At 40.2% G+C, this 12179-nt stretch overlaps 1 protein-coding gene across 1 annotated transcript in view; it reads left to right on the top strand.

Annotated features, from left to right (window-relative positions):
- CNTNAP5 (contactin associated protein family member 5) overlaps nucleotides 1–12179 on the top strand; it is an 857380-nt gene that overhangs the window by 744301 nt on the left and 100900 nt on the right. The window contains exon 19 of the mRNA XM_059053215.2: nucleotides 4445–4669. Coding sequence (XP_058909198.2) covers nucleotides 4445–4669 — 225 coding nt within the window. The remainder of the gene's footprint in view (nucleotides 1–4444; nucleotides 4670–12179) is intronic.

Genomic DNA, 12179 nt, shown 5'->3' with positions numbered 1-12179 from the left:
TAGTAGAACTCTGGTACCAGTCCTGCCTGTGTTCAGATTCTGGTTCATCTACAGTCTACACTGTGTGACACTGGTTATGTAATTCAACCTCACGATTCCTTGGTTTTCTCGTCTGTAAAATGTGGAAAATTTAGGAATTCTTCATGAAAGATTGTGATGGAAATTTAATGAGCACTTCACATAGGAATTGAGATAATGCCTGGCCTATAAAGTCTTAGTAAATGCTCTTACTGTTTTGAAATTTTAGATTGCCTCAAATTTTGCACATAAATAATGCTGTGATAAACACATGTATTGATTATTCCCTTAATAATGGAATTTCAGTGAAAAAATAGTATACGTATTTGGGTAATTAGCAATTGCCAAAAACCTGTTGAAAAAATTCTATAATATATACCTTCCTGCCAACTTATTTTTTCTTTTTACTTTTTATTACAGAAAAATTCAATTATGCACTATAGTAGAAGGGTTTCAGAACCCCCATGCATCCATTATTTAGCTTCAACAACTATTAACTCATAATAATTTTTATTTCATCTATAGCCTAACATCCCTCCTCCTATTATTTATTTATTTATTTGGCTGTGTTGGGTCTTAGTTGCAGCATGTGGGCTCTTCATTGTGGTGCGCAGGCTTCTCTCTAGTTGTGGCATGCGGGCTCCAGAGTGTGTGGGCTCAGTAGTTACTTGCCCCACAGCATGTGGACTCTTAGTTCCCCAACCAGGGATCGAACCCTCATCCCCTGCATTGGAAGGTGGATTCTTAATCACTGGACCACCAGTGAATTTTATTATTTTGAAGCAAATTCCAGATATCACATCAGTTCTATAAATACTGCAATATGTATTGTTAAAAGATGACATAAAAATATGTATCCATAGGACTGTTATAGTAAGAAAATTTTAATAACTTTTTAATAATATGAAATATCCACTCAGCATTCAAATTCCCATTTCTTTCATTTATTTTCAGTTTGTTTGAAGTTATTCTAAATTACTTACAGCCTGACTGATTTCTATGGAAACGCTAGCCTATTCATTAAGGCCTGGTCTTTATACTTATTCTAATTCTAAATCTATTTCTATTACTATTATTAAGACCAGCTCTTGTTTATTGAGTTCCTACTATGTGCTGTCCCTTTACATCCTCTCTTCCAACCCATCTGCGTGCCACGAGATTGAATTCATCCCTGTTTGTGTATGAATAGCCAGCAGTTGATGGGATCTCATGAGAAAGCAGAAGGAGGGCACAGACAGGGTCCAGGCCCATGTCAGTCTGACTCCAAGGCTGCCTTGGAGATACACATCCTCTCCAGCACCACCCTGACTCCTAGCATCTGCTCTGAGTTCATTACACACTTTAAGGCCTAGTCAATACCAAGCTCCTCTTTCAGGTCTTCTCACGCTGCTTCCGTCCACAGAGGCGTTCAACTCTGGGACTCAATGTCTCTGTCATTCACACATCACATCCAAGGCCGCCTTCCATCGGTCTTATTTCTTTCCATGTGTGTCCTGTCTTCTCAGAATCTAATCGGCACAGATTCTTCCACCAGGTAGGTACCCAAAGGATGTTGCTAATATTGGTTATCATGGCCCTAGAGTAGCGTGATGATCATTGGTAATAATCACCTTCAAGTGAAGATTTTTCTTTCATTTAGCCCAGTGGTTTCAGATGTTCAGATAAATCAATCAGAGAGCTTAAATATGATCAGAGAGCTCAAACTCTTAGATTATAAAAGAAAAGAAACTGAGAGAATAATCAAATCCAGGTGTTTTGCTGAATTAATTTTAGGTTGAAATTCACAATATCTAAATAAATAAAAATACAACTGGGGCTGGGGAGGAGGGAAGACAGAATTTGGTAAGACAGCTCTAGTTTAAAAAGTGCTTTTCATTTTAATTTCCTATCTTAAGATAAAAATGTAATATGAATGCCTGTATCTAATGTACTATTCAGGACAGAATGATCTGAATTATACTTACATTTGAACACACACATGAACATCCCATAAAGCCATTACTCTGTTAACTAGTAGATAGTAGCTCAAAATGCAGACCAAATGTCCCCAAGGACATTCACTTGAGAAAAGTGCTTGAATCCAGCTGATGATCAACTAGAGCCCTCCTGTCACCAGTTTCTGCACAGATCTCTGCAATCAGGAGGACCAGTGATTTTCTAACCTGCATGCAAAATGCTGAACACTTTCTCTGAATCTTTAGTGAAAAGGAACCGGTATTCCCAGTCTGCTAAGCAATATGCATAAATATGCAACTTTAATTTTTTTGGCACCGTGACAGGCTGTTACAGGATTTTCACAAAGGTAGAACAAATTTGCAATGGAATTAGGAAGCAAAAGCCAGGTTTGATTATGTTCTAGGTGCCACCAACTCAATCAGGGAACTTCATGGGGAATTGCAGATATTCAATCTTTCAGGAAAAAGAGAAATTAATTATGCCAATATAGATTCATGTGTTTTTTTAACCAACAAAGACCTATTGTATAGCACAAGGAACTATACTCAATATTTTGTAATAAGGGAAAAGAATCTGAAAAAAATAAATATATATGTATGTATAACTGAATCACATTGCTTTACACCTTGAAACCAATACAACATTGTAAGTCAACTGTACTTCAATTTAAAAAAAAGAAAAAATTAGATTCATGTCTAATGTGCTGTTTTCATAGCAGAGGTTTGTTGCAGATCCAAGCTCTGTTGTTCTACCAAGGAACCTTTGCTCCATACCCTGATACTGTGTAGAGATAAAATTTAAAGTAAACTTAAGAGCAGCCTTGATTCAAAGAAGAAAATATCCCAGCACTTGGATGCATGTGCAGTCATTAAACAGATATATTTTATGATGGGCATTAGTATGGGTTGAGGTTAAATTCTCTTCTAATATGGAGAGTCTGTGAGTTTAAACTATGGTGGTAACTCTCTTAAGAGCTTTAACATATCCTCTTGTTTATCCGCCCAGAAATATTGTTGAGGGAAGTGTTATGTTTCCCATTTGCCGGATGAGGAAACCATCTCCATGGGTTTGACTAACTTGCCTGGAACCACACAGCTAGTATGAAATCAAAGGAAGCTTCAGATCCGGTGGTGAAACTGGATCCTTGCCGATTCCACTGAACTAAAATGATAGCAGTTGGAGTGAAATGATACAGGGAGGATTGGGTGATTCCTGCCCCTGCTAATTGAATGTCATCAGTCTGTAGAGGCTTCCCTTCCCAATGGTGATGGCAGATCTGTATCCTCTATGTTGTGCTGTAGGAATTGTTTCCCGTGGGAATGCCTATTTGCCAAAGTCTTTGCTCTTTTGGGGAATTGAAAACCAATTCCCTAGATATTTAAAATATTTGAGTCCAGGCTTCCCTGGTGGCGCAGTGGTTGAGAAGCCGCCTGCCGATGCAGGGGACACGGGTTCGTGCCCCGGTCCGGGAGGATCCCACATGCCACGGAGCGTCTGGGCCCATGAGCCATGGCCGCTGAGCCTGGGCATTCGGAGCCTGTGCCCCGCAATGGGAGAGGCCACAACAGTGAGAGGCCCGCGTACCGAAAAAAAATAAATAAAATAAAATAAAATAATTGAGTCCAAAGGGGAAAGGGGGGAGAGATAAATTAGGATTTGGGGGTTAACCTAAACACACTACTATATATAAAAGAGATAACCAGCAAGGACCTACTATGTAGCACAGGGAACTATACTCAATATTTTGTAATAACCTATAAGGGAAAAGAATCTGAAATAGATACATATTATGTAAACTTGAATCACTGTGCTGTACACCTGAAACTGACAAAATACTGTAAATCAACTATCCTTCAAATAAAATAAAATAATTGAGTCCAGGAATTGGATACCTATGCCTTTCCTAATCTTTCCGCAGATTTCCTCTCCTCCGTTTCCACGGGTCCTCACATTTTATCCAACACCGTAGAGAATTACTTTCTTTCCTAATGTACTACTCTCAGTAGTTTTGAGCCCACTCAACACCCTCCTGACCCATGAGAAAAACATAAACCAGAATTGTTAGGATTTCAGTTTTGAAAGTAAGATAATCCTGGTGCAATTTCTCTCTACTATGCAGGAGGCCGGGACATCTCTTTGCTTCTCCAGAAATCAGCCGGGCACGTGGTAGTTATTCCACAGATATAGGTGAAACTGGTCCTACATTTCACAGTGCAAATCTGAGCTCTCTCTTCTAGCCACACAACCTTGTTCAAGGTGCTTAACCCCGGCAAGCCTCATGTTTTTCATTTGTAAATAGAAATGGTGATTTCTGCCACTTCAGAATTATTGTGGGAAGCATATTCTATAATTCATGTAAAAACTCTCACACAGTGACCAATGCATAGGAAACAATAAACAAGCAATGGTGGCTCTCCTGAATACTTGACCAAATGTTTTAATGTGTGCTTTCCCCTCTGATATCTTGCAGAGGTTTCTGCTGTCTTTGAGGCTGGCACTTCAGTGATTTACATGTTTCAAGAACCCTACCCGGTGACCAAGAATATAAGCCTCTCTTCCTCAGCGATTTATGCAGATGCAGCCCCATCCAAAGAAAACATTGCATTGAGCTTTGTGACAGCCCAGGCACCCAGCCTCCTGCTCTGTCTCAACTCTTCTTCTCAGGGCTACCTGGCTGTCCTGCTCTGCAAGAATGGTGAGTTCTTTTGGCATGAAGCCTGATGGAGTGCTTTTCTCTGCTGGAGGGCCAGTACATGCCCTCCAGAACTCTGCATAATTTCAACTTAATGTGGTCCCACCTGGGCAGTGTCTTTCCAGATCTCCAGGCCAACCTTTGATTGTGCTTTTCCTTTATGAGTTGCAGTTGGTATTCAGGAGCTGTGTCAGTTCACTGCTGAAGTCTCGAATACATTGACTTTAATTTGCTTCAACTGTGTAGCAGTCATTCTTTATTATTTATTCTGTGCTGCAATCCATTAAGTGTAAAGGAGAATATCATCATCGTATCTGAATTTCAGAACGACACCCGTCACATATATCCTGTCATCTTTGCTGCAGGATCCTTTACTGAGGACTGTTAAAACAACTGGCATAAGTGCAGGCTGTATTAATAAAAGCTGACTGCCTAGGTCTTAGAGAGAAGTAGTATGTGTGAGTCATAACCTTGTGAAGTATGGGGCTGGGTGCTGAGAATCAGATTGTGGAAAGAATGTGGACAAAAGGAAATATGTGAAGATTAGAATGATAAAGGGGCTAGAGCCCAATGAGTACAAGGACTGTTGAAGGACATCAGTTTTGATGGCTGTTAGCAGAAGCCAGGTTTGCTCTTCACACTACTTAATTCTATCCTGCAGTGATGAGGACAGTTTATGTAGTCACGACCAAGGACACTCAGGTCAAACTCCTAGAGAACAGTTGGAACAGGCAAAGAGGGCAGATGTGGACATCCCTGTAGTATGGTCTCAAAGAACACTTTCCTATGATTGAGAATTTCTTTTCCTCTCTTGTAACTTGCTATATAATGAGATGAGTTTGGGCTTTTGAACCATCCACCACAAGGATGGACTATGGCGCTGGCGGGGAGCATACAGGAAGCTGGGGATACACAGCACACACTGTGCCCTCTCTAGACCTTGTGTGGAAACTTCAGAAGTTTCTCTTGCCCTACTTTTACTTGGGTATTCTTCCTTGTGTCATCTTGTTTTCCAACTAGGTATGAACTAGATAATGAAGAATGATATGTGGGCCTCAAGCAGGGTTCAAAACTGGCGGACCTGTGGGTTGAATCGGGCGTGATTTATAATAATAATAACAATGGCTAACTCTAAAGGACTCATTCATCCTAAAAGCAACATAGAAGGGAAGAAACAAAGGAGATAGAGAAACTAGGAGAACGAATGGTCATCCAAGACTGGTCTTGAAAGACTCTGCAAGAGAAAAGGAAAACCTTATGGGTTATTAGACCTCTTATTTATCAGCAGAACTCTGTATGATTAGGACCATTATAGCAACATGTCAGTTTTTAACTCTTGCCCCTTAAATGTCTCTGTAAGGTCAATAAGGCTGGCTGAGGACACTGAGGATTAACTGATTAACTGATTAACTGATTAACTGATTAACCTAGGCTAGCCAGCTAATTCATGACACAGCTAGGGCCAGATGCCAGGTCTCTAGATAGTCAGCCCAGCAATCTTTCCTCTAAACTAGATCATCCTGCTCTGTTGGGACTGGACAATAGTCAGATGGTTACAGAGCACTGAGATGCCAGACTTCCCCGAAAGCACCTTTTGGGTGTGTGGTCCTGCAGGATCATGCTTATGGTTACAGACTGAGTAACAAAAATAACTATATCACATTACATATATATTACTCTGTGTAGTCTATTATAATATATTCAACTCTATGCTGGGCACTATTCTAATTAGTATAGAGCACTTAAGCCTCACAATAATCCTGTGTGATTACTTGTATTAATAGAATCAGTATCTTAGAGTTGGCGAATCTAAGGCATATAGACAGACATTAAATAACTCGCTTAAAATCCCACAGCAAGTAAGGAGAGAGCTGGGATTCAGCCTTCCCTCCCCAAGTCTAGTAGGTATTCTTGACCATAAGGGGTAAACTAAGAGTGTTATTTTTTGAAAGACAGCATATTTTAAATAACTTTAATTGGGAAGGCATTCTTTTCTTTTTTTAAAATTGAAGTAGAGTTGATTTACAATGTTTTGTTAGTTTCAGGTGTCCAGCAAAGTGATTCAGTTATACATACATATATATCTTTTTTTTTTTTTTTTTTTTACAGATTCTTTTCCCTTATAGGCTCTTACAAAATATTGAGTATAGTTCCCTGTGCTCTACAGCAGGTCCTTGCTGGTCAGGAAGGCATTCTTAAATTATGCCTTAACCTTTATTTTCTTATACTCTAATGCCTCACTTCATTGAAGGCTCTACCTGACCCCATAGGCATTTACATATTTTAAACCCTGGCTAAATGCAGGAAGCAAGGATGTACTTGTACGTTGTTTTTTGGTTTAAGGTTAGATCTCAGGGCTAGTGTAAAAGTACAGGCCTTGCAGCTCAGTCTAAGATACAGGAAATGGGTGTCCAAGCCGTGGTTAGTAATGGGCTGTCCCCCATCCCCTTACTCAATCTCAGAGAATCACTATCCCTGCCCACCTCGCCCCACCACCATTGCTCTAGGGACCTCTTGTTGTAGTAGGTAGTGCTGGGGGACTCAGTGATTGAGGATGCTGGACTTTTCCTACCATCTCTTTCTCCTACAGAGACAGAACTAAGATAAGTGCTCACTCATTCATTCTTCTATTGATTCTCTGGGTCATTGATTCTCTGGTCATTAGTCCCCCTGCACAGGATCAGGAGACTGACAGAAGTAAGCAGGATACAGGATACTGTGCTCTCTCAACACAATCAGGAAAAAGAGAGACTCAGACACTACCTTAAACTTTTTGAAACATAATCTAAATACATGAGGGAATCCAGCTGCCCAGATTTCTCAAGCAATCTAACTAGAAGTTAGATTTTGCCTAACTTTAAGGATGAATCTCCTAGGAATTCAGAGATTACAATGGTAGAGTAAAATGCCTTGTGCGACAGTGAATTCCTTGTCATTGGAGGTCTTCGAATAATAATTGCATGATGATTTGTTGGAGAAACCATAATAAGAATTCTGGCAGTGGATGGCAGAGAAAAATAACCTCTTAATTTCTTGGCAAGTCTTAGAGTTCGTGATTCTCTGTTCCCTTCCTGTGTCATCTTACATTTATATTTCTTTCTGCTGGGGCTTTATTTGCAGACTTAGAAATGCTTCTATAAGGAGTTAAGAAGTGGTATGCTTTTTAAAAATTTTTTATTTTATGTTGGAGTATAGTTAATTTACAATGTTGTGGTAGTTTCAGGTGTACAGCAAACTGCTTTAGTTACACATACTCATATATCTGTTCTTTTTCAGATTCTTTTCCCATATAAGTTACTACAGAGTATCGAGTATAGTTCCCTGCACTATACAGTAGGTCCTTGTTGTTTATCTCTTTTATATATAGTAGTGTGTGTGTGTTAATCCCAGACTCCCAAGTTATCCTTCCTCCCCAACCTTTTCCCTTTGGTAACTATGAGTTTGTTTTCTAAGTCTGTGAACCTGTTTCTGTTTTATAAATAAGTTCATTTGTATTATTCTTTTAGATTCCACATATAAGTGATATCATATGATATTTGTCTTTCTTTGTTTGACTTCACTTAGTCACAGAGAATAATACCTGTCTCCTTCATAAAGCTGTTATTAAAAAAGATGAGATAATATGTGCAAAAGTGCTGCTTCTACTAGAAAATACAATATATATGTACACAATTATTATTACTGCAAGTTTGTAAATAGTAAGCCCAAATAGTCACTGGCCAGACTTTTATTATTAGCCTCATTTTGCCCACAGCAATAATACCAATAAAAATGATCTTATTTCTCCTGCAAAAAAAAAAAAAAAAAAAAAAAAAAAGAAGTGGTATTCTTACAACTTGTTCCCAGTACATTCATAGTATTAGGTCACTGACCTGTCAGTGAAAAATATGGGGGACACTGAATTGTAAGGAACTAGAAATATTTTTATCACAACTTTGATACATTTCAGTGGAAAATATACCTCTAAAAATATTAATGGAAGTAAAGAATACAGATTCTTTACTTTGTTTTTACAGATTGAAAAAAAAAAGATTAGGAGGGCAAAGACAGTAAAGAGTTAACTTGGGAAAGTCTCTGGAAGGGATTTTTAAAAATTTTTTATTGGAGTATAGTTGATTTACAGTGTTGTGTTAGTTTCAGGTGGACAGCAATGGAAGAGATTTTTTAATAAGATTGATTCACGCCTCTCTGATGTAGAGGGAAGAGTTTTCTGTTAGCACAGCTTTCTTAACCTTTCTTTGATTTAAGACACCTTTGGGAATCTGGTGGAAATTAAGAGAGGGTTACTCTTAAAAGGAGCCTTTTTTGTTCTCCCCAAGAGGAAGAAAATGCCCACGGCCACGTCATACATAAAATGGCTTCAATTTCAGCACTTTTGGTTCAGAAGCCAGGGCGTGGAGACATGGCGTGCAAATATATTTGCCGTATTAAGGCGGCCCAGGCTGGAGGAGGAAGAGCGAGGGTTTGCAAAGCCGCGCTTGTGAATCTCTCCCTGGCAGGGTTGGATCTGGCAGGTTTGGAATTCGTCTTTGTCCTTGATCATTGTTCTTGAATTTTCTCCAATTAGACATTCAGGTTAAGCCACTGCTGTCTTTTCAAATGAAAACAGCTTCTTCCTAAAGGAAGAAAAGGATTTTAATTTCTGAGATGGAAGAACAAAGGCAGAAAGGGAGACATTTTGGGGTCAGAGAGCCCTTAGGAAAGAAGGCAATTGTACTTCAAAAACCTGGGGTTTGGGACCACAGGCAACTTCTCAGAGGCACGGCCATTGGAGGAGAAGGGGCCGTTGAAGGAGGAAAATGGTCTAGAGAAGGAGATGAGAATGTTTAAAAGAGACACAACTTTCAGAGCGTTTTATTGAGTGATGGCTCTGCCTTCCCCACAGTACGGGGCAGCTCTCCTTCACGCTTGTCGTTGAACAAATATTCACAAAGCATCTTCCATGTGGCAGGCACTATTTCACGTGTGGGAGAGACAGAGATAGACTGGATCCTGTACTGCCTTTAAGGAATCTAGTCTGGTGACAAAGGTAAAAGCAAGTAAGGCAACGATGTATCATCAATGCTAGCATAGAGGTCTGTTCCAGGTAGAGTGAGCAAGTCTTTCTGGGAGGGAGGGTCAGAAAATTCTTAATGGAGAGTGACCCTTGAATTAGTCCCTGAAAGATAAGTCAGTGGTCTCTACCTGGATATTATATTTTTTAAATAAAATAAGTTGTTTCTTTGATTGTTCCTCATTTTCTCCTTTTTATTCCCATCACATATGAAATATGATTTTTTTTTTTTTTTTTTTTTTTTTACCAATCAATTCCCTTTTCTACTCTTTTATCATCTGTCCTTCTTGGCTCCCTGATGGTAGAAAAAAAAATAAATTTAGAATCTGTGATCGTTCTAAGACCATCAATCGAGGGTGAATTCACTTGGGTACAAAATCCAAACAGGATTCCTGGTCACCTTCCCTTGGTGGCTCCTCAGCTGCCTTCCAGCACCAAATGCTACATCTGACTTTGCTTCAGCATTTTCTTTTTCTTTTTTTTTTTTTACCATATATATTCATAAGATGCACTGTCTGCATTTGTGATTGCACATACCTTGGAGGAAATAGTGATTAGTGATGAACCCAGACACTTCGCCTTCCTGTCACTTATCAGGAACAGACTGACTCAAGGGAGACAGGGATGAAGAGGAATCCAGACAGGGAGTGTCTTCAAAGTACAATCCTCAACAGCTGTTTTCTCACCGGAGACCTTCAAAGGTTCACGCTGCCCCCATCACTCCCTCTCTGACCCTGGCATACGCTTGAGATCCTCAGAGCCACAGAATCCTGATAAACAGTCTGAGAAAAGCATGCCTCAGAAGGCGTGTCTCCTTGGCCTTACTAAGCCCTGATCACTTTCGTCTCTGGGCTTGTATCAAACAACACTTTGCTGCTTGGAATTTAAAATTCCCATGTCTTTTGCTAGCACCCAGACTTTGTTTAGGTTGGTTCATTTCCTACATTTCTGAGCTTTCCAATCATCTCTTGCTCAGGGATACTAGGTCCTGCAGGATTTCTGTCCTCCACTTCACAAAAATATGGCTATGACACAATGTGACCTTGAGAGGTCACCTTTCCCTCTAGAGGAAGGACAGTGATACGGGCAGAAGGAAATGGCATCCCCAGTATCATCACTCAGTTAGTCCACCAAGCTGAGGGGTGGGCCTGAATGGAGAAGTGCTGGCATGATGAGTAAGACTGGATGTCAGTCATCGTTTCTCTTTCTCTACTCCTTGTTGTGGGACATCCTTTATTTTGTGGTGTGCTCATAGGTCCTTGACGATTACTGTGGACTGAATCATGTCCTTATCAAACTCATATGTTAAAGCCCTGACTTTATTGGGTCTGTATTTATAGTAAGAAGGTAATGAGGTTAAATGAGGTCACAAGGGGGAACCCTGATCTGATAGGGTTAGTGCCATGATAAGAGGAGACACCAGAGCTTGCTCTCTCTGTCTCTGTGTCTCTCTCTGTATTTCCATCTCTGCCATGTAGAAATACAGTGAGAAGGTGGTCGTCTGCAAACCAGGAGAAGAGCCCTCACTAGAGACTGAATTGGCTGGCACCTTGGTTTTGCTGGCCTCCAGGACTGTGAGAAAATAAAGTTCTGTTGTTTGGGTCACTCAGTGTACAGTATTGTGTTATAGCAGCTCAATCAGGCTAAGACAAAGATGAAATGGGATGATGCAAGAGGATGTGCTTCATAGATTGTAAAGTACAAAACACGGTGTATATTTTCTTATTGATGATAATAAAATAATATGAATTATCTGCATGCTTGGGTGATCAGAGCATGCATGTAAAGTGCAGGTTTCAGGATAACTGGGATGCAATTTGAATACAAAGAGGGCATAAACATTGCCCATTCCCTGGAGGCAGAGCACCTAATGAGGGGGACATTCCCCCAGGAAGGAGAAAGATAAGATATAGGGTGCCCACCCTGCACATGAGCTGCTGTCACCAGGCACAGGCAGCAGCTTTTGATGTACAAAAACATGACATGGAAAATAAAATTTTTTTAAAACCTTAAGAATGGCTTTTTCTCAAATGCCTTCTGAATCAGACCTTTGGGAAACTTGTCTGATGTTTCCAAAATAAGACAGAGAAAGAGGGGGGGGGTGAAGCAGGGTATATGCAGAGGACTGATGAACTGTTGAAGAGGTCTGCTCCCTACAAGGCCAGGCTCAGCAGGACACAGCTGGGGAGACACAGTTAAGCACTTGGGAAATGCCCGCCTTCAAGTCCAACCCCTCTGGCTATGGAGTAGGCTGGAAAGCATGTGCCAGCGTCAAGGAAACCAAAATAGGGGGACAGCAGCTACTGACTCGGTGTTCCAAGCCCCTGAGAGAAGAGTGGTAATCAAAGACTAGTATGGTAATAAGGTGAACAAAAATAACAAAGTACAATTCAATCTATGAACATCAATTGAATACCTACTGTATTCATTGGCCGGGGCACCATAACAAAATGTCACAAA

This window comes from Kogia breviceps, chromosome 2, assembly GCF_026419965.1.
Source record: "Kogia breviceps isolate mKogBre1 chromosome 2, mKogBre1 haplotype 1, whole genome shotgun sequence".
NCBI classification, from domain to species: Eukaryota; Metazoa; Chordata; class Mammalia; order Artiodactyla; family Physeteridae; genus Kogia; species Kogia breviceps.
This window is presented reverse-complemented; position numbering and strand designations above follow the sequence as displayed.